General features: G+C 44.5%; 1 protein-coding gene across 1 annotated transcript in view; it reads right to left on the bottom strand.

Moving 5' to 3' along the window:
• LOC115473059 (cytochrome P450 2D15-like) overlaps nucleotides 1-27,706 on the bottom strand; it is a 105,909-nt gene that overhangs the window by 67,219 nt on the left and 10,984 nt on the right. The window contains exons 2-4 of the mRNA XM_030207692.1: nucleotides 27,242-27,404; nucleotides 20,730-20,882; nucleotides 10,362-10,522 (exon numbers count right to left, since the gene is read on the bottom strand). Of these exons, the coding sequence (XP_030063552.1) occupies nucleotides 10,362-10,522; nucleotides 20,730-20,882; nucleotides 27,242-27,404 (477 nt within the window). The remainder of the gene's footprint in view (nucleotides 1-10,361; nucleotides 10,523-20,729; nucleotides 20,883-27,241; nucleotides 27,405-27,706) is intronic.

Raw genomic sequence — 27,706 nt, forward strand, 5'->3', positions numbered from 1 at the left:
TTTCACAATCCTCTCGCGATTTAACAACTTAGAATAACTTTGTCATCAGCAAATTTAATTAGCTCACTAGTTACTCCCATCTCTAGATCATTTATAAATATGTTAAAAAACAGCAGTCCCAACACAGACCCCTTGGGAACTCCACTATCTACCCTTCTCCATTGAGAATACTGACCATTTAACCCTACTCTCTGTTTTCTATCCTATCCACAATAGGACAGTACCTCCTATCCCATTACTCTCCAATTTCCTCTGGAGTCTTTCATGAGGTACTTTGTTAAATGCCTTTTGAAAATCCGGATACACAATATCAACCGGCTCACCTTTATCCACGTTTGTTCACCCCTTCAAAGAAATGTAATAGATTGGGAAGACAAGATTTCCCTTCACTAAATCCATGTTGGCTTTGTCTCATTAATCCATGATTTTGAATATACTCTGTAATTTTGTTCTTTATAATAGTATCTACCATTTTGCCCAGCACTGACATCAGGCTCACTGGCAGTGCTTTTTTGTGCCGGTACGCACCGGTAGGGCGTACCGGCACCTTTTTTGTGAGGTCCGGTGGTGAACTGGAGCCGGCTTGCACCGGCTCGCGAGAGCCGGTTGTTATTTTTTTTCAGAATTTTGGGCTCTGGTCCCCACCTGGCAGTGTCGACGGTGTCCCCTGTGTGTTTGGGCATCTTCTCTTTCTCTCGCTCTGTTTCTCCTCCTCCTCCCCCCCCCAACCTCTCTTCTTTTGCTTCGCACGCCGCGAACCCGCGCTTAATTTTTTTTAAGCAGTGTTAACACGTCAGCAAGAATAGGCTGCTTCAGCCAATCCCAGGGGCCTTCCTTCAGCCCTCGGGGGCGGAAAACGCTGAAGGAAGGCCCCTGGGATTGGCTGAAGCAGCCTGTTCCTGCTGACGTGTTAACGCTGGTTAAAAAAAAGTAAACGCAGAAGACAACGACGGGGCCAAGAGCAAGAGGCAAGGAAGTGCGAGGGGCGAGAGTAGAAAGGTGCTGCTTGGAGGGGACAACAAAGGAGACAGCCAGCTAGGTACTGCATGTGGAAGGTGAGGGAGGGAGGGAGATAGAGAGAATCTGCATCAAGAGGGGTAGGGTCGAGACTCGGGAGAGAGGTGCTGCTTGGGGGGAGGGCAAGGGAGACAGATACTGCATCATGGGGGGGGGGACAAGGGAGGCAGCCAGGTACTGCATGGGGGGAGGTTGGACGGAGGGAGAGAAGTGCTGCATGGTGGGGGGGAGTAAGGAAGGAGAGAGTTGCTGCATGGGGAGTCAAAGAAGGAGCGAGGTGCTGCATTGAAGGAAGTAATGAGGAAGACAGGTACTGCATTGGGGGGGGGGGCAAGGAGAGAGTGAAGTGCTGCATCAGGAGGGGTAGAGAGGGACAGAGTTGCTGAATAAGGTTAATGAGGGACAGAGGTGCTGCATCAAGATGGGTGCAAAGAAGCAAAGAAGTGCTGGATAGGGAGGTTAGGTACCAAAGAAAGAGATTCAGTGAGGTGACGGGAATGAAGAAGAGAAGGGCCACAGAGAGGGAGAGAGGGAAAGAGGTGCTGGACTTTGGAGATGGGGATTGGAAGGACAAGAAAGAGAGAGAGGTGCCAGGACATGTGGGGAAAGAAGGAAGAGGGAGAAGTGCTGACCCTGCAAAGAGGAGACACAACAGAAGTGAGGGAAGAGCGAAGCTGGACCCCTGGGGTGAGAGAGAGAGGGAGATGCTAGCATGTGGCTGGGGGCATGGATGGCAGGGGAGGATAGGGGGCAGAGGAGAATCGCTGCACATGGATGGGAGGGGAGGTCTGTGAAGAGAGATTTGCTGGACATGGATGGAAGAGGAGGGCAGGGGCTAGAGGAGAATCGCTGGACATGGGAGGGGAGGGAAGGGGAGAGAGGAGAATCGCTGGACATGGATGGCAGAGGAGGCCAGGGGATAGAGGAAAATCGCTGGACATGGGAGGGGAGGGCAGGGGAGAGAGGAGACATGCTAGACATGGATGGAGCAGGGGCGTAGCCAGACACCCAATTTTGGGTGGGCCTGGGCCCAAGACGCAGGGCCATGCCAAGGGTCTCTGGTGCCCCCCTGCAGACTATCAGTTGGTGCCCCCCCCCCCCCCCCGTCTCGCTTCTTCATTAGATGTTTCTCCATTGCTACCTGTCTTTCCTTTAGACTGAAAACTACAGGCCCAGCCAGACCTGACAAAAGGGTCTACCACACCCTTCAATGTCAAGCATATACTAGAAAACTGTAAATTAGCTTACACAGGAAAGCAGTTTAAAAAAAATAAACACAATTCCTGCTGTTTCTTAACACTGCTCTCCAGAGAAAGCACTGCCTTTATAAAGAGGCTTTTCAGTGAGACTTAGCCTATTAAAAACTATTAGCATAATTAGGAATGGCCAGCCCTTGTAACTGCACTAAGCTTTGATTATGCATGTTCCTGTCTTTGTTACAGTGTGGGGGGGGGGGGGGTCTCTTCATCTCATTTACACAGTCTGACCTCCCTGGCTCACTGGGAGCCCAGTCTCTTGGAGACTGCTATACATTGCAAAATAAGATAGCAGATGTAAATTCTCAAAGTGGACATATTCCAAACACTAAAATGAAAATAAAACAATTTTTTTCTACCTTTGTTGGCTGGTGACTTTCTTTTTCTGATCATGCTGGCCCAGTATCTGATTCTGTTGCTGGTATCTGTCCTCTTAACTCTGTTTCCAGGGCTTCCTTTCCACTGTATGTATCCCTCATTGATAAGTCTCTGACTCTAAAGTTTAGCAATTTCATTAAAGCAAAATGTATTTTCAAATATCACAAACTCTCCCTATCCAAGCAGAATGTTTTATATAAAAACAAACACACAAAAAAAGCAATCAGATTTTTACTTACCAGCTATTCTACACTATACGTCAGCTAAACTTCCTCTTTGAACCTCAGCCAATTAAATGGATTTTAGCTGTAGCTATGATAATTATGTACACATCATTGCAGTCATGCCCTCCTCTCAGTGTACATGCTCAAAAAACAAAAACTTTGAACCACTTACAGATAACAATTACACTATTTATTTTTTATTTCTCCCAGTTTCACTTGCACACCTGCCTCCAAACCTCTTTAATTTGAATGTTGTTCCAGCTCACCCTGAATGAAAGTTGTTCACACACCAAAGCCATAAATAGCTGCTGGTTGTACTCTTTGAAGCAGCTTTAGCAGAGCAGCATGTCTGTCTCAGCACTGCTGGGCTACCTTCACTTCCTGATGCGGGAAGGGCAGGGGAGAGAGGAGAATTACAACTTCAGGTAAAAGATTTTGCAAGTGAGTGGCGCCCTCTAGAGGTCAGCGCCCCCCAGCGTTGCTTACCTCTCTGTGTCAGCACGGCCCTGCCAAGACGGGTGGGCAGAAGAACTCCGCCCTGTCCCACAAGTGATTTAGTCTCTCCCTCTCTCGCCTGCATACCATATGGTCTCTCAAACATCCCCCTCCCCCATACCTTTTAAATAGCAGATTTTCACTGGCAGCGAGCAGCAACTAATACACACTGCTTATGTTGGCCCCTCAGCCTGCCCTCTGATGCAACTTCCTGTTTCTGCATAGGCGGGAATACATTAGAGGGAAGGCTGGTATGCAGGAAGGACATTTGTTGGGAATTTTCATCTGGTGGGGCTTGGGGATCCCTGCCAGACACTTCATAGGTGTGCTGCTACTGGGTGGGCCTGAGCCCAAAGTGGGTGGGCCTGGGCCCACCCAGGCCCACCCTTGGCTACGCCACTGGGATGGAGGGGAGAGAAGACAGGAAGGAGATGCACACAGATGGGAGGGGAGGGCAGGGAAGAGAGGAGAAATGCTGGCAATGGATGGAGAGCAGAGCAGGAGATAGAGGAGAATTGCTGGACATAGATGGATGGAGGAGTTGGCGGGGAGAGAGGAGAAATGCTGGACTTGGATGAAGGAGAGGGGAGAGAGAATTATTGCTTGGATGGATACAGGGGAGGGAAGAGAGAGGAGAAATGCTGGACATGGATGGAGGTGTGGAGAGAGGAGAAGTGCTGGACATGGATGGAGGGGAGGAAATAAAAAAGAAGAAGATGCACATGGATGGAGATGAGGGAAAGGGAAGAGAGGAGAAAAACTGCACATGGAGGGAGAAAATAGGCAAAAGCTGGATCCATGTTATACCTCCTCCAGTCAATTCCATGGAGGAGGACCCAGGTTTTACTTATGGATGGAGGGCAAGAAATGAAGAAGAAAGGAGGAAAGTATAGAAATACATGGAAAGGAAGCCCTGGAAGCGGAGTTAAGAGAACAGATAGAGAGCAGCAGAATCAGAGACTGGGACCAATATGGATAGAAAAACAAAGTCACCAGACAACAAAGGTAGAAAAAATCATTTTATTTTCATTTTAGTGTTTGGATTGTGTCCAATTTGAGAATTTACATCTGCTGTCTTATTTTGCACTGGGTATACTGGAGCTGTAACAGCTTACAGAAATGATTTATAATGAAAAAAAATCACGTTATTTTTTTCTCCTATACTAGTATAATATTTTCAATGATGTCTGTTTATATGCGCCATGGCTGGAATAAGGGGTGTGGCTAATGTGGGTGTGGCTATAATAGGGGTGGAGTCATATGTGGTGACCCCGCCCATAATGAGTACCGGCACCTTTTTTTCTACAAGAAAAGCACTACTCACTGGTCTATAATTTCCCGGATCCCCTCTGGAACCTTTTTTAAATATCGGCATTACATGGGTTACCCTCCAATCTTTCAGTACCATGCTCGATTTTAAAGATAAATTACATATTACTAACAATAGTTCCGCGAGTTCATTTTTCAATTCTATCAGTACTCTGAGATGAATACCATCCGATCCAGGAGATTTGCTACTCTTCAGTTTGTCAAATTGCCCCATTACATCCTCTAGGTTTATAAAGATTTCATTCAGTTTCTCTGACTCGTCAGCTTTCAATACCATTTCTGGCACCAGTATCTCTCCCATATCTTCCTCGGTGAAGACCGAAGCAAAGAATTCATTTAATCTCTCCGCTATGGCTTTGTCTTCCCTGATTGCCCCTTTTACCCCTCAGTCATCTAGCAGTCCAACTGACTCTTTTGCCGGCTTCTTGCCTTTAATTTACTATAAACAATTTTTACTCCAGTATTTATGTCCCCAACAACCTTCCTCTCCCCTACCCCAACTCAACTCAAATAAAATAATAAGGTTGGAGAACAAATAAGTCTTCACCATTTTGCAGAAAGAAATATAGCTTCTTAAAGAAGGGATCTCAATAGGGAGATCATTCCATTGCACGGCAGAATATATAAAATAATTAGAAAAAAATTGCTTTAAATCTCACATTTCTGACTGTTGGAAAACTACTACTACTACTATTTAGCATTTCTATAGCGCTACAAGGCATACGCAGCGCTGCACAAACATAGAAGAAAGACAGTCCCTGCTCAAAGAGCTTACAATCTTTAAACATTGTCCATTACCATAAATTACATCAATTTTATGTTACAGCTTTTGAGCAATCAATTAAAATTCTTGGGCTCCTAGCTTACCTAACCTAGGTTGAAACCCATCAACCAGGACAGGAACAGTAACTGATTCAATATCAACATTAGAGAAATGTAATCCTGGGACCATCTGGACACTAAGGAACAAAAAATCCAAGCCATGCCATTTTCATCCTATACTTCATATTAACTAATATAATAAAACCTTGATGTTTCTAAAATAAACTTTAAAAACACTCTTCCAACACACAGAATATGAAGAAATGGTTAGTGCTAACCATAAATTGAAATAAAACAACTGTTATGCAACTTACAAACTTGCACACAAAGGGTCATGGCATGCCGCTTTGGTACGACGCCTCAGGAGTAGGGTTGCTTATCACAGGCAGGCTGCTGATATTGTTGAGGAGGTTGTTGAATTTCGTCAGCATGTGACTCGTTGCTCATTTCATCATCAGCCGTTGCCTGCGTGTAGATGCATATCTCGACATCAGTGCTGTCATCAGCTGTTTGTAGATCATAATCAACAGCTACGTAGTGATGAAACTCCTCTTCAGTAACACCGGCTGGGATGTCAGTAGCCTGTTCATCTGACGCGTTTGCAACAGCTGCATCTGTTCTGTCCCTCTCCACATCCTTAACAAAGCTTGCCCACTTGTAGCAGTTCACAATGGTTGCCTGTGTAACATGATTCCAGGCTTCTTTCTGCATATGTAGGGAATCCAACAGTGATAGATTACGAGCCAGTTCAATAGCACGTTTATCCTTGCCAGTCTGGTCATCCATAACGCTCATCAGACGATGTAGCACAAGAGCCCGATAATGTTTTTTGAAATTGGTTATTATGCCCTGATCCATAGGTTGGATCAGAGAGGTAGTGTTTGGTGGCAGGAAGACCACCTTGACATTAGACAGCCTGACATCATCCCTGTGTGCAGCACAATTATCACAAAGCAACAAAATCTGACGCTTTTGTGCCCGCATTCTAGTGTCTAACTTCTTTAGCCACTGCTTCCAAATTTCCCCAGTCATCCATGAATTTGCGTTAGCCTCGTATGACACAGGAAGTCGCTTAACATTCTTGAAGCAACAGAGCTGTTTGCTCTTTCCAATGATGAGTGGTTCCAACTTCTCATTCCCATCCATATTGCAGCAAAGGAGGATCGTCAGTTGGTCCTTCGACATTTTACTTCCTGTAGTTTCGGCTTGTTTGAATGCAAGTGTTCCATCAGGAATCACTCGCCAGTAGAGACCGTTTTCATCAGCATTGAAAATGTCACGAGGTGCAAACTCGTTCAAGATGGTAGGAAGAACTGAAACACCCAATTTTCAGCACCAAAGTCATCAGCGTCTTGTTTTTCACCATGTTTCTTGAATTTTATGTTGTTCCTCTCCTTTCATCTTTCCAACCATCCAACAGTGGCTTTGAATTCAGTTAGTCCAAGACTTTCAGCTAGCTGATTAGCTTTCTCCATAAGCAGTGGACCACTGACAGGACAACTGCAATGCCCTAATATTGGATTTTGCTAAACCCAGATATAGGGCATTACAGTAGTCCAGACTGGTCATCACCAAACTTTGGACAGTCAAAATAAAATCTTCCACTGGAATACAATCCTGCTTAACATCCTAACCTTAAAGATAGAATTCTGAACCACCTTTCTAATATAGACCTTATACCACTGTCCCATGGCTCAGATTTTAGTTAATGGAGAACGTACTTCTCCCTTTCAGATTTTACAGAGAACACAACAGGGCTGCTCATCATCTCCTCTGTTTGTGTTACCCTTAGAGCCTTTGCTTCGAGTGATCAATGCAGCATCTCAGATAAGGTTATCCAGTCAAGGCTTTGGTTTATGCTGATTTACTGATTCTCCTTACAAGTTCCCAAACTGCTTTACCTAATTTGCTTCAGCTGATTAATATATTTGGGAGACTCTCAGGTTTTGCATTAAATTTGACTAAATCTAGAGCTCTCCCAGTACTGCCTAGAGTACATGTGTGAAGAAACAGTGTGTTTTAAGCCCGTAAAATGTATTGGATATTTTCCTGCCTTAATCATGTCTTGAAGTGTATTTTTCCTATTTGGCCAGCAGGTGGTGTTTCTTTGCTTTAAAGCTGTTACAGAGAAATGACTGCTCTTTTTCAAATAGGAAGTAACCTTTATAGTGTACTTTCAAATGTTGTTCTTCTGGGATCTGATTGGCCTGGAGTTTGAAGCTAAGCAGCAGTTACTGGTTTTTGTCTACAGTTTCTGCCCGGGAGAAGAGAGAGGGTGAGAACTCATTGCTGAAACCCTGTAAAAACCAGTTATATTTGATAACTGGTGAGCAGCTATATGTCCTGAGCTCCCCAGGTACGTTTTAGAAAATAAAATATTTGATGGTGGCTAGTGGTATGCGCCACATTAACAATTGTTTTCAAGATACAAATCAATTTTCAGTTACTATCTTGGAGACTCATTTGATTCCTCAGGTGCATTTTAGTTATTTTTCACATGCTTCCAGTGGCTTAGCTTCTGGTATATTTAAGACCTACCCTATATTGAAAACAAGTAGAGTGATCTGGAGATGGCTTTATAAGAGACACAAGTTTTCTGCTACATGTTCATTTGTGATAACTGTTATGGACTGATTTAACTGAGGATGGTCAGGAAACTACTGCAGAAACGAAGGTCGCAACACTAGATATTGACTATATTAATTTGGCCTCAGTGTGGTCTACTGATCTGCAGTGCACCATTTCTCCTAAGCAACTTCAAGATTTTATTGTGGGAATATATAAATGTGTCAAGAATGTACTGCATAGAGAAACACTCTATACGTTTGCTCTTTGTCTTCATATTTCTCTTCACCCAACTCAACATGCTAGCATAACTACGCATGGCATTTGTCCAAAATGTTATTCTGGAGGGGCTACATTGAGACATATGTTTTGGCAATAGATATTTACCACCACTTGGAAATTTTGGACCTGTGAGGTGCGACAAGACCCCTTGTTGCTATTTGGATGCTTTATCATAAGCGACCTAGTGCCTGTAGGCTTTAAGTGTTTTTTTCCTAAAAAGCGGTGTTGTTTGGTCTTAAAGTAATCCTGTTGTCTTGGCTGCTTCCTACTGGACCTTCTCTGCAGTGGTGGCATGCTCTCTTACTAGTACAAATGCATCTTGAACGCCAGCAGGTACAAAATTTTTCTGATCCTACTGGTCACTTATTTCAAGAAACCTAGGAGAACTTTTGGTTGACAATGAGGGCCATAATCGAACGGGGGCGCCCATCTATAAGGGCGGCCATCTTTAATGACAGCCCCGTAAAGTGGCATACCCGATCGTATTATCGAAACAAGATGGCCAGCCTTTTTTTGTTTCGATAATACGGTCGGGGCCGGCCAAATCTCAACATTAGGGCAGCCCTTAGAAATCACCAGCATTAGAGATGGCTGCCATTGGTTTTCCCTGATAATGGAAACTAATGGCGGCCATCTCAAAACCGGCCAAAGCCAAGCCATTTGGTCATGGGAGGAGCCAGCATTTATAGTGCACTGGTCCTCCTCACATGCCAGGGCACCAACCGGGCACCCTAGGGGGCACTGCAGTGGACTTCACAAATTGATCCCAGGTGCATAGCTCCCTTACCTTGTGTGCTGAGCCCCCCAAAATCCCCCAAACCCACTACCCAGAACTGTACAACAGTACCATAGCCCTTAAAGGGTAACAGGGGGCACCTACATGTGGGTACAGTGGGTTTTGGGTGGGTTTTGGAGGGCTCACATGTACCACCACAAGTGTAACAGGTGGGGGGGGATGGGCCTGGGTCCGCCTGCCTGAAGTGCATTGCAGTACCCACTAAAAACTGCTCCAGGGACCTGCATAGTGCTGTGATGGAGCTGGGTATGACATTTGAGGCTGGCACAAAAATATTTATCTTTTTTTTTGGGGGGGTGGGAGAGGGTTGATGACCACTGGGGGAGTAAGGGGAGGTGATCCCCGATTTCCTTCCGGTGATCATCTGGTCAGTTCGGGCACCTTTTCAAGGCTTGGTTGTGAACAAAAAAGGACCAAGTAAAGTCGGCCAAATGCTCGTCAGATCCGGCCTTCTTTTTTCCATTATCGGCCGAGGCCGGCCATCTCTTAACCATGCCCCCGTCCCGCCTTCGGTACACTGCCGACATGCCCCCTTTAACTTTGGCCGGCCCTGCGACGGAAAGCAGTTGAAGCCTGCCAAAATCAGCTTTCGATTATGCCAATTTGGCCGCCATTAAGAGAAGGCCAGCCATATCCAGATTTGTGTCGGAAGATGGCCGCCCTTCTCCTTCGAAAAACAGGAATGTCTCCTCAAGCTCGTAGCCATCTGTTGAACTTTTAGCAGTTTTGTGGGACTTTCTTGTTATGTTTTCTTGATTTCTAAGTGACCCATGTTGTAGGGCAGAGTTGGGAGGCAGGGTAAGTTGGGGATCAGATATTGTATATCATTCTTATTGGATCGTTTCGCATTGTTGCTAGACAGATAGACTGAACACTTTTTTTTAATACTGGAACTTAATAAAGATGATTAAACATAAATATTGCTAAACTGTTCTATAAGGATATTCAGTGACACTACCTAGATAGCTCTGACTAAACCATTATGGTTTTGAACATCAACCAGTGTTTTTTAGCTTTAACAAAACTTGACTTCAGACTTAGAACTCTCTTGGCTTAACATTAATTCTCTTCATTCATGTACACTTATTTTTTTTAACCAATCACATTTCTTATTCATTGACCAATCAACTGACATTCTATTGAACAAATAAATTAAAGGTAGTTTATTGACTGATCACAATTATAACTCATTAGTACCTGAGGCAATAGTCCTTTTCCTAACTTCATGTTCTGATCCAGGAGATACAGCAGCTTCTGAAACTTATCATCGTCGTACTGAAAGCGATCCCCAAACACCATGGAGGCTATTACATTACTGGTTGCATTTTGCATTAAGTAATGTGCATCAAAGGGCTGACCTAAAGATACACAGCCCAAAAACAAATAGAACAACATATTATCAAAATCCACAACAAAACTAACTCTAGTCCTCGATGACAGGCTGTACTAGTTCTCATCCTATTGTCATGTGCAACTATTATCACCGGGAAAAGGTAATTAACCAAGGCTGGTTCAAACTGGTGACACTGGTTCTCTTGGATCAATATGGTGGTTACACACTACTTGTTGCACACCTGAAATCTCAAAGCATGATTCAAGATGAAAACTGCATACAAATGAAATTATAAAATTGTTGTAGGAGGTGGAAGGCCTCCAAATATTTAATATACAGAATTAATTTTCTCATATTGGACAGAGAGGAATGAAGGCTTCTCTCCTTCCAAATCATGAGAAACAGAGCTTGCTGGAATAGCAATTACACTTTACCTCCCCCCTCTTGCCAAGCCAGGTGAATTGTAAAGCTGAATTGCCCCCAATCTCACCCATTAAGTGTGACTGGTCTCAGGGAAATTCAGGTGACAGAATTCTTTTCCCATGCCCCTTGGAAGCAGGGGCGTATCTGCGTGGGGCCTCAGGGGCCTGGGCCCCCGCAGATTTCACCCTGGACCCCCCTACCGCTGCCAACCCTCCCCCTCCGTTGCTCGCCTACCTTCGCTGGCGGGGGACCCCAACCCCCGCCAGCCGAGGTCCGCGTCCTCCTGCCGCTGCCGCTGCCACTGCCGGCTGCCTTTGGTCCTTTCATTTGTCCATTGAAGCTGGCGCCGACGAAAGTTTCTTTTGAGTCTGATGTCGCTGCACGTTGTACATGCAGGACGTCAGACTCAGTTTCTGAGTCTGACGTCCTGCACGTACAACGTGCAGCGACGTCAGAGTCAAAAGAAACTTTCGTCGGCGCCAGCTTCAATGGACAAATGAAAGGACCAAAGGCAGCCGGCAGTGGCAGCGGCAGCGGCAGCGGCAGGAGAACGCGGACCTCGGCTGGCGGGGGTTGGGGTCCCCCGCCAGCGAAGGTAGGCGAGCAACGGAGGGGGAGGGTTGGCAATGGTAGCGGCTGGGGGGAGGGGGATCGGCAATGGCGGCGGCGGCGGGGGGGGGGCTATAATGTGCCCCCTCACTCTGGCCCTGGCCCCCCCTACCGCCGCAGTTCAGATACGCCCCTGCTTGGAAGTAAGGCTTCTTCAATCCAGGAGAGAATTACCTTCTTTTCAACTATGTGGAGACATAGCAGGTAAACACCTTGCAGAAGAGATCAAACACTGTGTCTCTCTCTGAGAAACAAACACTGTGGAACCAAGTGGTAGTGGTTTTATGACAGGCAGCAACATGCCATAAATTGACAAGAGAAACCTAACACCTCTATAGCAACTGGAAGCAGTAAACTTTTGTCTCCTCTTTTAGAATAGGGGAGATATTAAATTAAAGGTTTAAGAAAGGTATGTCCAAGACACGTGGACAGCAGACCAAATGCATCTTCAAAAGGAAATAGAAACAGATGCTATATATGTCTTTATTGTCAGGAGATCCTGCCTGACTATGGTATGCTAATTAAGGGGGGTGTGACAACCCCTCCCCCTTGTGCTCCCTTTTTGTCTTGTAAGGGAAAAGAAACCCTATATAATATTTCTCTGCCAGATAGGAGGTTGGGCAGTGTACATCTCTTTTGGCTCCCAAGCCAGGGAGTCTGAAAGAATGTCCTGCTCCCACTTTCCAGTGCCACTTCCATTTCTATATATGTTCTCATTTCTGTCATATTCTAGACTATACGTGAATATTTTCTTATTTTTTTATCTTAATCTCTGGATAATTAAATAAACCTGTGTTAACCCCAGGAAGCGCTTCCTTGATCTCTTTTTGTCTTGGTTACAGTCTAAAATAGTGCTACCAGTTGTCTGGTTCTCTTAAGATATCGATTGAGAGGAATTGTATTGTGTAAGTAGTGCTGACCGTGATTAGAGACTCTGGAGGCAGCACTAAAAAGCACAAACAAAGTGGTGTTTCTGCCTGGTTAAACCTGAGTGGACTTCGACCGCCCTGCAGCATTGGACCAGAGTCGGCCGTCTGCTAACAAGTGCACGTGTTGCAACGGCTAATATCCAGTGAGTGGGCCTCGACAAGCAATCGACCAAAGGAAAAGTGTTTGGATCTTAAGAAACGGTAAACTACCGGCGAGGCGCAACCGGTAGGCGAATAGTGATAGGCGAACGGTGAGAAGTGAGAAGACAGCGTGGTAAGTACGTCATTTCATTTTGTGGGGATTGTTTTTGTATTCTTTTATTTGTGCTCTCTCTCTCTCTCTCTCTCTTCATTCTAAGACTTCAGATTAGAATCTGTTTAGTTGTAGTTATGCAGACTGCATTGGAGCAGGTCTCCACGGCAGTGCCGGCCTACAGAAACGAAATTTTAAAGTACCACCAGAAATGGGTTAATGGAACTAAAAATCCGAGCATCATGTGGCCTCAGTCAGGAAGTTTTGACAAAGAGATTTTAAAAGCTTTAAGGTTGTGGATAGAATGTACTAAGACAAAAAAACGTAGTAGGGAGAGACATTTAAATTTGTGGAGACTATGGGATAATATGGCAAACAGTTGTTATGATCAGGCAGTCCAAACCCCTCCGCCCTATGCGGCAGTCTCCAAGTAATGTATGGTAGGGGAAGGGTCTGCAGCACAGCTCACAGATTCCAAACATCCAGATCAGCTGCAGCTGCCCATATGGCCTACTGCTGCTGGTTATAGTGCACCCATTCCCTCAGCCCCAGCTATGGATAGAACTGAAAAAGAACTACCGGCACAGCCTAAAGCACTGCCGGACATACAGCCATCTATAGGTCAGGCAGGGCAGGCTCCCACTGCTCCTGTACCCACAACTTCAAGTGGGTCAGCTCAGTGTGATCCCATTCCCCCTGAAAGAACAGTGAAGCAGGTGTCTATTGAATATCCTAACACAGATGAGGGTGATAGTGTGTGGACTAGGGCATGTGGATTCCTGAATCTTACTGGATTACAGGGACCGTTAATGATGGATGAATATATAGAACAGTGGATAAAAGAGGGAGGATTGGAGAATGAAATTAGAAAAATTATAAAGGTAAATGATAAGGAAGATGGGAGTGGAGAAGAAGGACAGGAAGATGCTGGAATAGAACAGATTGATAGTCAGAAACCAGGAAGTAGTAAAGTGAAACGGATAAAGGTACCTGCAAATAATACCCGGGGCAAACAGAATCCAGACAAGCAGGGAAAAACAATGGTAGCAATTAAGCACCCACATGAGTCAGCTTCGCTGAAATCAATGAATCCTTTACTAAGGACTAATAATTTGGATAGAACTGGAGCTCCTGTGTTAAAATATGTCCCATGGTCCTTTATGGACCTAGAAAATGTATGCAGGTCCTTACCTCCTCTGGAGAAAGGAGCTTCAGCATTTATAGCTAAATTTGAGCAGATCACATCTGACCACACGGTAGCTGTCGGCGATGTGAAAGCACTACTAGCCAGATTGATAGGAGGTAATACCGATGAAATCTTTAGAATGGCAGGGTTTCCAGGGGTGACATTACAGAACACTGATAGCGATGGTGCTGAGTTTGGTCCCTTGCGTAATAAGCTTTGGGAAGCCCTGAGACAGCGATACAGGGACACCCGCAATTTTAGCAATGTATCTAGCAAGGTGATGGCACCAGGGGAAGATATTCATCAGTATGGAAAAACACTACAGGAAACAAGTTTGTTTTGTGAAGTTTGAATATTGGTTACACCTTTGAATTGAAGCAGTAAAAGGAACCCTCTTTGTTCTGTTTACCTTTGTGCAGCTCATATGTATTTTGAGGCATCTTGTTGTTTGACAGATCTAAGTAAAGTGTAGGGGAGGGTAGAACTTTAGAAAAAAAATAAAAATAAAAAAACACAGCTAAAAGACTTGTGCTTAATATATAGGGCACTGACAGGATCAAAGAAATGTCTATCTCTACTCAGTATTTCTAAGATTACCTGAGGATTGAGTGCTGGACTGCTTAAATCCTAAACTATGCATTTGTGCATCCTCTCCATTAACTGAATTTAGTAGAGACATTTAAGGGCTAATATTATTCATGATCTTTTCCTTTCTCCTCTCTCGCATTTTCCACTGTATTTCTCTGCTCCTCTTTCAGCCATGCTGGCAAGAGAAAATTACTTTTTCCTCTACTCTGAAGACAGGGGCAAGGTCTGCTCTGCCCCCCTGTAGAGTTAAAAAAGTGTGCCTTAATAGGGTGCTCAAATCTGTTGTTTACCTGATACAAATTCCATGTTACTTTGCCCTTTGTGTATACGGTCTCTAGATAAAAGTTTGTTCCATGATAGGCTTGCTAAAATAACATTCTTAAGTGTTACTTTCAGAGTGTATTTAAGCTATTAGGAAATTAATTGGTCCACATTCCAGTATGATTAAGTGTGTTTTTGCAAGATTGATAGGACAAATGTGGTTCCATCCCTTTTTATAGGGAGTTTTTTTAGTTTAAAATTAGAACTAACAGGATAACAGAAATTGACACTAAGCGTTTTTCTTGAAAACAAATTAAGATCTGTAGATTTCTGCAAATAGCAAGCAGTCCTGACACTTAAATGTTAAAACAGTGTTAATACCAACAGAGCTAGGAACCAGAAAAGTTAATGCTGCATTTCAGCTCGTTTTATATTTATTGTGACCTCTTGTCAGGCAGGTTTTGTGTCTTTTCAGACCACAGATAGGGGTACTTTGTGAAAAACTAAGGGGAACCAATTGAATAATTTGTTGCTCAGTCATCAGACTTGTGCGGCTTGTTTTTTTTATTTCTAGTTCACAGGTATTTCTGCGTACTGCTGTTCATGTACCAACTTTGGAAGAAATGGGGTTTTCTCTGAGCAGAGAAAATATGAAGGAATCTGTGAATGAGGGTCTTAGGAATGAAATAGCCAGAGCAGTGGAGATATGTGACCTTGTGAATTAATTTCTGAATGTTTTTTTTTTCCCTTTCAGACTGCAAATTACAAATTTAGGATTTTTTATTGTTTTTTTTATGAAATCAGGGTTTCATTCATACATGCCATCCAGATAATTTATAAAGAAATATTTTCTGACTTTTAATTTTATTTGAATGCACTCCAAAGAGCTTCTCTTACTAGCTGCAGAGGTAAAAGATTCTCTAAAAGAGCATTTAAGAGCATTTAAATTGTACCTTTTTTATTTCTGGAATGGCTATGCTATGCTTTTATTCATTTGTGCACATATGAGCTCACAGAAACTGTTTTGGTATCCACCTGGATACCATACATAATTTTATTGTGTATAATACTGTGTTTATTTGCAGATTAAGTCCACTACACTACTGAATCCGAAAAGACAGAACTCATATATGGCCTCTTCAAACTTTGTCTTTTGTTTGTTTGTGTGTGTTTTGTGGGACCCATCAGATACATTCAGTATAAGTGACCATTCCTGATTTTTTTTAATTTTATGGATAGTACAATCAGTATGTAGAAGTAGTTTCTCTCCTGAATACATATTGGTTGTGTGTGAAATTTAACAAGAGTGTTCTCTTCTGAATGCCATACTAAACACATTAACTATTTGTGTTCTGTCACTAATCAACAGTTTCAGTGAACACAGGCAGGCTGTAAAGTTTCCTTTCCCGCCCTCTGCACTGTAAGGGTCTCTCCCTCTCTGAAGTATACCTATATCTGATACTACCTTTTACCTGGATAGTATCTTTGCCCCATTTTTTTCTATCTGTCTCCCAGAATACTGATGATGTCTCTTTATTTCTCAATAATACCCAGAGACAGAATTGCCATTGGTGCCAATTTGTCCCTACCAACTTGCGGATCGGGTCCACCTGAGAAATCACCGATCCCGCCTATGAACTAACCTTGATCTAAGAGTCCACTGAAAGTCTGCAAGTCCACACCTTCTGTTGTCCAGAAGCAGAACTCTGATGCTTGCTACCACCTTTCCACGCTGCACTGCCTGCACCAGACTGATCTTACGCTTTGAACATCTACACACTACTGCTGCAGAATGTTATTTGCTTTTTGTGGACTTAATGGACTCATTTAAATGACCACTGCACCTCCCCTTCTCAGTACTATTTTGCCTGATGTTGTATTTCTTAAGCTACAGTATTTTGTGAAGCAGTTGAAGTTTTATTTTCTGGTAGCTACTTTTCCTCTTTGTGCCTCTGTTGCCCTGTGTTTCATTTATTTACTAGTATTTGTATAGCGCTATCAGACACATGCAGCGCTGAACACCTGACACAAAGAGACAGGTCCCTGCACAATAGAGCTTACAATTTAAGTAATACAGGCAGACAAGGTAGTTCTGTGTGGACCCCCCTTGCATAGTCCCTCATGCTACATTTAAATTTCTGAACACTCACTGGTTTTGCATTTTTTTTTCTGGGAAGGTTATGTTTGTTTTTGAATTACCTTTAAAAAAAAAAATGCAAATTATACTCTATCCCTGCCATGTATTCTCACCCTTATCTTTTCATTCTGCTATTCTTTTCGGTGCCATACATTTAAAAAAAATTGACCTGTAAATCCCATGCCCAGCCAGTCCTGCACATCTCTCTGATTGTGTGGGCTGTGCACCCTTTGTGCCTAGCTCTAACTTGGCCATCCCCCTGTCTCCTAGTCCATTACTGATAATTTAATTGTTTTCTCTCTAAAGATGTTTTCCCTACTTACACTCTGTCATGCCATAGTGGTTCTGTATATGAACATGCTCAGTTCTGATCTTTCCTTTAATTTGTTCTCTTTTGCTTTTTTTCCTTTTCTGCTTACCAACAATGGCTCAGTCCCAGCCATCTTTTAATTACTCTGCTTTCTTTTCCAGTTACCTAGGCCCCCTCACTGCCTGCTTGGCAGCCTCTAATATGCACTATGTCCGCACTGGTAATCCTGGCCTTTCTATGGTCAAATAATTGGAGGCCTGCCCTATACCTCCTCCAACAATCCTTACACTTTTTGTAGATTCTAGAATGAATGTACATCTGTTGCATTGTCTATGTAGCTAATGCACATGCTAGGTTATGTTAGGATGCATTACTCCCTGCTTGAGAAAAGTATGCATTCCACCCAGAATTCTGTTCATGTCTGCAAATTATGCTTCCAGAGGTTCCTATACCACTACACTGACTACAGACCCAGATACACTGAGTCCTTCTCCTTCTACAGGTGTTTAATTAATTTTCACTTGTAGTGACAGGTGTCTCTCTTTCTTTGAAGTGCCTATTTTTTTACACTAACTACAGACATGGGCTCTGCTTCCTGAAAGTTCCCCTTTGCGCCTGGTCACTGAAGCTGAGGCAGTAATTATTATTGCAGAGGGGGGGGGGGGGGGGGGGGGGGGGGGAGTTGTTGTAGGAGGTGGAAGGCCTCCAAATATTTAATATACAGAATTAATTTTCTCATATTGGACAGAGAGGAATGAAGGCTTCTCTCCTTCCAAATCATGAGAAACAGAGCTTGCTGGAATAGCAATTACACTTTACCTCCCCCCTCTTGCCAAGCCAGGTGAATTGTAAAGCTGAATTGCCCCCAATCTCACCCATTAAGTGTGACTGGTCTCAGGGAAATTCAGGTGACAGAATTCTTTTCTCATGCCCCTTGGAAGTAAGGCTTCTTCAATCCAGGAGAGAATTACCTTCTTTTCAACTATGTGGAGACATAGCAGGTAAACACCTTGCAGAAGAGATCAAACACTGTGTCTCTCTCTGAGAAACAAACACTGTGGAACCAAGTGGTAGTGGTTTTATGACAGGCAGCAACATGCCATAAATTGACAAGAGAAACCTAACACCTCTATAGCAACTGGAAGCAGTAAACTTTTGTCTCCTCTTTTAGAATAGGGGAGATATTAAATTAAAGGTTTAAGAAAGGTATGTCCAAGACACGTGGACAGCAGACCAAATGCATCTTCAAAAGGAAATAGAAACAGATGCTATATATGTCTTTATTGTCAGGAGACCCTGCCTGACTATGGTATGCTAATTAAGGGGGGTGTGACAACCCCTCCCCCTTGTGCTCCCTTTTTGTCTTGTAAGGGAAAAGAAACCCTATATAATATTTCTCTGCCAGATAGGAGGTTGGGCAGTGTACATCTCTTTTGGCTCCCAAGCCAGGGAGTCTGAAAGAATGTCCTGCTCCCACTTTCCAGTGCCATTTCCATTTCTATATATGTTCTCATTTCTGTCATATTCTAGACTATACGTGAATATTTTCTTATTTTTTTATCTTAATCTCTGGATAATTAAATAAACCTGTGTTAACCCCAGGAAGCGCTTCCTTGATCTCTTTTTGTCTTGGTTACAGTCTAAAATAGTGCTACCAGTTGTCTGGTTCTCTTAAGATATCGATTGAGAGGAATTGTATTGTGTAAGTAGTGTTGACCGTGATTAGAGACTCTGGAGGCAGCACGAAAAAGCACAAACAAAATCAACTTATCTACTTGAACAAGATACCTTCAGTCTCCATCTAATTAGTGATGCTATCTGCTGCTGATGTGTTAAAATGAAAAAGGTTGTAAACCCAAGAACAGGTCAGATGTAATGAACAGATTTCACAAAGTCAAAACAAAGCATCAAACAATGTTCCCAAACCTTAATGCAAACAGACCACAGCGAATAAACAGTATGGTTAAACGGAGAAGAAGGAAGATTTTGTGTGAGATCTTCTCAACTATTTAACATATATATATATATATATATATATATATATATATATATATATATATATATATATATATATATGTTTTTGTCTCTCACAGTCCACCAGGCTTTACTGAGGTTAATAGCTCTGTTCAGGAAATGCAACTCAGTGAAAGGAAAGGGCTGTTTATAGTATCAGTGATTCAACTATGGCTTGAGCTTCAATTTTTAGGTATTTATAGATTCTAAATGTAGGTGTTTTATTAATCATGAGTTCTTTTAGATTACAAACAAATCGGTGTTTTTATGGCATATGTTTCTTTGCTGTGCATCTTTTCATATGGAATCACATTCATTATTTGCGCAGCTGAAGAGTACTCAATGTAAAAAAGGCACAGTTACAACCTGAAGGATCCCAGGCAGGCAAAAGGAGGGGTGAGAGTATGAAATAAAAAGTGGTAGAGGGCTGACAATCTAAGGGGCCCTTTTACTAAGCTGCATTAAAAGTGGCCTGCGCTATGACTAGCACGTGGGTTTCCCCATGCACTAAGGCCACATTTAGTGCAGCTGTAAAATGGCAAATTTTTCATTTCCTCAATTCATTTCCCAATTAGCGCATGGCCATTAGTGTGTGAGCTCTTATCAATGCCTATTTAGCAGGCGGAAAGGACTCACGCACTAACCATACGCTAACTGATTGGTGTGTGGCAATGTAGCTGCACTAACTGTTTAGTGCTGGGCACACCTACTTTCCACCCCCCACATATGCCCCCCCCCCCCATGTGCGCAGATACCAAAACTACAGCGGGGTACCTGAGCATGCCCCACGGTACTGCATTTGTCCTCATGGTAAGCACGAGATAGTGCTTATCACCGCATAGTAAAAGGGCCCCTATTTTTGTACTTTAGACAAAGGAGGGATAAGTGGCATGCCAGGGATCACAAGGAGCCACAATGGGATTTGATCTCTGCCTTTCCTGGTTCTCAGCCCGCTGCTCTAACCATTAGACTAATCCTCTACTCTGGTGCTAAGCTGATGATTTTGTTGAGAATCTGGTTGATGTATGCCGAATGGGATTTGCATCAATCACTTTCTTGGTTTTCAGAAAGGATGGTTGAAAGGATTCATGAAACAGTTACACAAGTTCCAGATGATATTATGTTTCATCCTTTATTTATTACCTTTAACTCCTCCATCTTCAAAAGTCCCCTATTCCCTCCCTTTCCCCAGTACAAATGCTTGGGTAGTTCTATGGAACTATCACTGGTCTGAGGACTGGTAGAATCCACTGCACAGCTATCTGGCTGAGAAGAGCTGCTACAACAGTGACAGACAGCCATCTTCCCTCTCTCCACAGGCCTGAGTGTACCCAGACTCAACCAAGCTTGACAAAAAGAGGGGCAGAGTCTGGATCGCCTGGCACTGCAGCACACGGAACTGTTTCTTGATCCACAAAGCCAGACTGTAGAGGTTGGTTTTTAAAGCACAAATCATATAACCATGGCCCACAACAACCCCACATCTGTGTCTCCCAGAGAAAGTTAGGTATGTGTGAACTTACCCTCTTTAGACTCAAATTCAGAGCATAAATATCCAGCTTCCTCAATCACTCTTTCTTCCAGAGACTTTTTCCCCAGTCCAAAGTTTCGTAAAGTAGAAATTGAGAACCTCCTCAGATCCCTCCATGCATGACCATATTTCATCATCACCAACCCTGTATAAGTTAAACAGAAAGCACAACATGCAGGGGTGCAAAAATATTTTGAAACTTTGTGTGCCAGGCAATTGTTTAAAGAGCCAGAGAAAAATAATATATGTCCTTAGAATATAATTTTAGCCTTTCAGTTTTTTTAAATCTTTGTTTTATGTTTCTTTTTCTATTTACTTGTTTTTGCTGATTTATTCTAGGAGAGGGTTTTTCTTTATTTCCTTTATTTTTAATGTTCTCTTCTCTACCAAACTTTCCTTTCTCCATCTCTTGATCCCACCAGCCCTTTTCCTACCTGTCTTATCTTCTCATACCATAGTCCATGCTAGTCCTCCACCCTCCATGTGCTCTATGTAACCTGAGAGCATGAGATACCACAGCAGCATCTCCTGCACATAGGCCTGTAGTTGGCGCTATACCAGGCAGAAGACTCCAATAACTGAATTTTGATTGACCACATTCTGGAGGTTTTTCTGTTCCTGATAGCATATAGAGAAGCATTTCTGAGTATGCATGCAAAATGGGTCCACAATCCAGCCTTGAGAAAATATAGCTGTAGATAGATCATATTAAAAAATCTAAATCCAAGAAAAACAGACATTCTCTATGTCAGTAGAGGGCTCGTAGAGGCAGGTGATTGCCATTGGATACCATTGCCATTGCAACTTCGGTGTAGGTATAAATGTGTGTGTTGGCATTTGCCCACTACTTGAGTAGGATCTGGGAGCCTATATTACAAAGGTACATAGGCATTTAACTTACCTTTCTAAACAAAGCTTATAATCGGTGTCATTTTAGACTTTTCATATAGGCATTCTGTTATAAGATCAAGTCACATATGACCAATTCATCTCACTCTCTCAGTTATCACAAACAATTATCCTAGGTATCACATAATTTCAATATAGTTACACTTAATGCATAAGAGTACCAATAATTGTAAGGGAAAATTAGGTTCTTACCGTGATAATTTTCTTTCCTTTAATCATAGCAGATGCAACCATTACAGATGGATTTTGTCCATCAACCAGCAGAGGGAGATAGAGAGCACACTTTTTTTCAGTGCCTCATACCAGCTTGCTCCACTGCTTCTCTTCAGTATTTGAAGCTTCCAAAGCAGTATGGCAAACTGCAATGGGAATAACATGAGTTTTCCTCACAGCGAACGATGGCCCTACAACAAAGGGCATTAACTCAGATTGGAGGGAATGAAACATCCTTCCGGAGGGAATAAACTCATCCTCCAAATCATGAAACTGGAGGGAATTAAGTCATCCTCCTTTAATTGAACAAGAATCCTGAAGACTATTTTCTGACTTTCTCCCAAGGACGGAATCTCCAGGAAACACGAACAGAACCTGAAATAGATTTACAGCAGATAGCATCAGACAGGGAGGGATCATGGCTGCATCTGCTATGACTAAAGGAAAGAAAATTATCACGGTAAGAACCTAATTTTCCCTTCCTTGTCATCAAGCAGATGCAGCCATTACAGATGGGATGTATCAAAGCAATCCCTAGATAGGGTGGGAACAAATCACACCACGCGCCAGCACTTGCGCTCCAAAATGTGTGTCCCTCCTGGCAGCCACATCCAGCCTGTAAAGTCAGGCAAAAGAGAGCTTAGAAGCCCATATTGCTGCACTACAAATCTCTTGAAGAGAGAGTGCTCCAGTTTCAGCCCAAGAAGAGGAAATTCCTGTAGTGGAATGCGCCTTCAAGGCATCAGGCAGAGGCCGGCCGGCAAGCAAATAAGCTGAAAAGATAGATTCTTTAAGCCAGCGGGCAATAGTGGCTTTAGACACTGGAGACCCTCTGCGAGGACCTGATAGCAAAACAAACAGATGATCAGAGGTCCTGAAAGAGTTAGTAACTCGCAGATACTGCAGCAAAGTCCTGCGCACGTCCAACAGGTGCAATTGCCCGAAAGATTATGGAAACTCCTCCTCGACAAAGGAGGGCAAAAAAATAGGTTGGTTTAGGTGAAACGCTGAAACCACCTTAGGCAAGAAGGAAGGCACAGTCCGAACCGTGACCCCGGACTCTGAAAACTGCAGAAAAGTGTCTCTACAGGACAGCGCCTGGAGCTCTGACACCCGTCTCGCCGAAGTAATGGCCACTAACAAGACGGCCTTCAGTGTCAAATCTTTCTCTGAAGCACGCCGAAGCGGTTCAAAGGGAGCACCCTGAAGGGCCTTCAGCACTAGCCCCAGGTTCCAAGCTGGACAAGGTGTACGCACGGGAGGACGGAGCCGAAGCACCCCTCTAAGAAACCATGCCACATCCGGATGAGCAGCTAAAGACATGCTTTCAACCTTGCCACGCAGGGAGGCCAACGCTGCCACTTGCACCCACAGGGAATTATAGGCCAAGCCTTTTTGTACACCATCCTGCAAAAAGTCCAGAATCAGCGAGACAGGAGCCCGCAGGGGTGTGATCTCTCTAGAAGCACACCAGACTTCAAACTGGCGCCAAATCCTGGCATAAGCCACGGAAGTGGAATGCTTGCGGGCCTGCAGGAGAGTGGTAATTACTTTATTGGAATAGCCTCTGCCTCTCAATTGCGCCCTCTCAATCGCCAGGCCATAAGACCAAATCGGCCGGCGTCCTCCATGGTCACCGGACCCTGTGACAACAGGTTGGGAACCAGAGGTAACTGAAGGGGATCCTCTACGAGCATCTGTCGGAGGTCCGCATACCAAGGCCTCCTGGGCCAATCCGGGGCGACGAGAACCACTTCTCCTGGATGCAGCCGAATCCGCAGGAGCACTCGCCCTATCAAGGGCCACGGAGGGAACCCATACAGTAGGCCCGGAGGCCAGGGTTGAGCCAAGGCATCCAACCCTGCCGCGCAAGGATCTCTCCGTCTGCTGAAGAAGCACGGGACTTTGGCATTGGTGCTTGTCGCCATTAGATCCATCACGGGCTTGCCCCACTTGGCACATATCTGCAGGAACACTTCGTCTGCAAGTTCCCACTCCGCTGGATCGATCTGATGCCTGCTTAGATAATTGGCTTGCACGTTGCTCTGACCTGCAATGTGAACTGCTGACAGAAACTGTAGATGCAGCTCGGCCCAGTGGCAAATTTGTTCGGCCTGCGCGGCTAGAGCTCTGCATTGAGTGCCACCTTGTCGATTTATGTAGGCCACTGCTGTCGTGTTGTCCGACATCACTCTGACAGCCAATCCTTCCAGGGTCACTTGAAAGGCCAGAAGCGCCTGAAACACCGCTTTCAACTCTAGGTGGTTGATGGACCACTCCGACTCGTCGGGTGTCCATAGACCCTGGGCATGCTTCCCCTTGCAATGTGCACCCCAGCCTTTCAGACTGGCATCTGTCACCACTAGGCACCAATCGGGGAGCGCCAGCGGCATTCCTCGCCGCAGCATGCTGTCTGAGAGCCACCACTCCATGCTGAGTCGGGCCACAGGGAGCCAAGAGAGTCTGCATTGGTAATCCTGAGATACTGGAGACCATCTTTGGAGTAGAGCATACTGTAGAGATCTCAGGTGCGCTCTCGCCCAGGGCACCAGTTCCATGGTGGCCGTCATCAATCCAAGCAGTTGGACAATGTCCCAAGCTCGCGGGCGGGGCATCCTCAGGAGCAGACGGACCTGATTCTGAAGCTTGCACCGCCTTTGCTCGGGTAGGTACACATACCCCGAGGCTGTGTCAAACCTGGCCCCCAAATATTCTAGAGACTGTGAGGGGGTCAGGTGACTTTTGGCCAAATTGACGACCCAGCCCAGAGATTGAAGTACTGAGACCACTCTGGCTGTTACATGCTGACTCTCTGCAGCAGAGTTTGCTCGAATGAGCCAGTCGTCCAGGTACGGGAGAACCCGAATACCCTCTCGCCTTAGAAAGGCAGCTACTACCACCATAACCTTCGAAAAGGTGCGGGGAGCTTTGCCGAGGCCAAAAGGCAAGGCCCGGAACAGGAAATGCTTTCCCATCACCACAAACCTCAGAAACTTCTGGTGCGGGGGCCAAATTGGAATGTGCAAGTAAGCTTCTTTCAGGTCCCGAGACGTGAGGAAACTCTCCTGGCTGTACCGCCGCAATGACGGAGCGCAGGGTTTCCATGTGAAAATGCCGCACTCTCAGGGATTTGTTTAATTCTTTTAAGTCCAGAATAGGGCGAAAAGACCCTCCTTTTCGCAGCACCACAAAGTAGATGGAGTAGAGGCCGCAGCCGTGTTCGGCGGGAGATACTGGGGACACGGCCCCTATCTGAATCAGACCTTGTAAAGTCTCCTCTACCGCCGCCCGGGACTCCACAAACACGTCTCTTACAGGGGCGTCGAATTCTATTCTGTAACCGTCTCTGATCAGGTCCAAGACCCACTGATCTGAGGAAATGTTGGCCCACTCCTCGGCAAAGAGGGAAAGATGTCCTCCGATGACAGTACTCGAGGAGAGGGCTGGTGCACCATCATTGAGAGGGTCGCCCCTGAACTCCAGGCCTTGAGCCAGTGGCTGTGGAACATTTGTCCGAGCGAAGGGAGTTCCTCTGCTGAAAACGGACACGAGAAGTGAACCCAGCAGAATGCCCCGGGCGGTACCTTTGAGCTTCACGGAAGCGAGGTCTGTAAGAGGAGTGGACCGCTGCACCCTTAGAGGAAGGCCGAGGCCTATCTTCGGGCAAGCGCTGGGGTTTAGCCTCACCCAGGCCCTTCACAATTTTCTCCAACTCCTCACCAAACAGGAGAAGGCCTTGAAAGGGCAACTTCACCAACCTTTGCTTAGAGGCCATGTCCGCCGCCCAATGCCGAAGCCAAAGAAGACGGTGAGCCGCCACTGCTACTGCCATGAGTTTAGCCGAAGCTCTGACAATATCATAAAGGGCGTCAGCAAGAAAGGACAAGGCCGACTCCATCCGCGGAGCCACATCTGAAAAGGGCTCCGCTCCATCACCGGGCTGTTCAACTGCCTGTTGCAACCAAGCCAGGCAGGCTCTAGCAGCATAACAACTGCATGCAGATGCCCGAATAGTGAGACCTGCAATTTCAAATGACCGTTTAAGTGCTGATTCCAGTCTACGGTCTTGAATATCCTTCAGGGCAACACCTCCTTCAACAGGGAGGGTAGTTCTCTTTGTCACAGCTGTGACTAGGGCATCCACTTTAGGCATAGCAAAGCGAGCCATATGCTCCTCACTCAGAGGGTATAATTGCCCCATAGCCCTGGAAACTTTCAAAGGTCCCTCAGGGTCAGCCCATTGAGCCGAAATAAGCTCTTGGATGGAGTCATGCAAAGGAAAGGCTCGAGCAGGCTTTTTGGTACTAGCCAAGCGCTTTTTTTTTTTAACGCTGTGAGGAAAGCAGAGGTAAATAGAACTCCGGAGGCTCAGGTGAGTGGGAAAGGCAGTGAAAGGGTGAACCTATGTGCCTGCATCCACTGTTGGTGGGGAAGGACAGGGAAAGCTAAGCAATGTGTCCACATCCACGGAGGTATGGGTAAGGCAGGGAAAGGGCGAACCTATGTGCCTTTAAAGTGAAGCTGCTATAGCCTCCAACACCCCTGCTAACAACTGGCAAAAGCACAGGAGCAACCTCCAGGCAGATTTTAGATGGAGCTCGAAGAAGCTGCAGCCACTCTGCTAGGGGAGATAGAGAATACTGAAGAGAGGCAGTGGAGCAAGCTGGTATGAGGCACTGAAAAAAAGTGTGCTCTCTATCTCCCTCTGCTGGTTGATGGACACAACCCATCTGTAATGGCTGCATCTGCTTGATGACAAGGAATAGTTATTTAAAAGAATATACCATAATAGCAAAAATGCATATAACACTACTCCTTTATTACCAAATTCTAAAAACATACTATAAATTAACAATATTATTGACTCACTCTATCTCCACATGTAAATATATCAATTTGTATATATCAGAAATATATAATTGCTTTTCTATATGTCCATAAACTTTTCTTAACACCCTGGATTGAGAACACATATCCCTCATTACTGTCTCTAAGGACTGAAAAGTCCAAATGCGCTTCAGCAACAAGGTGTTCAGCGCTGCATAAACCGGGAAATGATAAGATAACCAAAGTCAATCTTATCTCACATCTCAGCGTGTAATTCACTGTAGTAACCTCTCACGTTATCCTGTTTGCGGCATTTAACGCAGATATCTTTTACAAATGTTTGTACTTTGTGACAATGTGCTTTCAAATTTCTAGAACACTTGCAGTTCCAATTCCCGATATCTCTATAACACAACAGCATGCATCCAGCGCTTGACTGTGTGATCTCTATAACAAGCAATTTAGGCCCCCCCTATAATAAGCAATTTTTTTTACACTCTTAGTTGTGAGAACAAGCCCAGATGCATGTAGGGACCTGTATATGGGGATACTTGCCTTGATCCAGTCCTATTTTGCTATAGAAAGGAATCGGTGGGCGGTCGGCGATATCTTCAGATTTTTTGAGCAGCATTTCCTTCATCACCTCAAACCCATTGAGGACCACCACATTGGTCCAGCCCACCTGGAAGCTGAAGACATTCCCAAACCTTTTACTCATCTGTACAGTGAATGATAAATAATGGAATCGGGTCAGTGTTAGCAGCAGGACTGTACATAATCTACAGACAATTGTGAGTAAAAAACCAAATTGCCGTAAACAAGGAAGAAGATAGAGGATATGAAGAGGTGTTGTATTTTCTGAAAGGTATGATTCACTTGTCACTGTCATCTGGAGTTTTTGCAGTTGCTTGGAAACTGGCAGCTAACAAGCACCTTTAGGATCATACTGGCCAATATTCAAAACCATTTAACTGGCCAGGAACAGCACTTGTCCGATTAAATGGTACTTAACTGGCTCAC

Source organism: Microcaecilia unicolor, chromosome 1 (genome assembly GCF_901765095.1).
Source record: "Microcaecilia unicolor chromosome 1, aMicUni1.1, whole genome shotgun sequence".
NCBI lineage: Eukaryota > Metazoa > Chordata > Amphibia > Gymnophiona > Siphonopidae > Microcaecilia > Microcaecilia unicolor.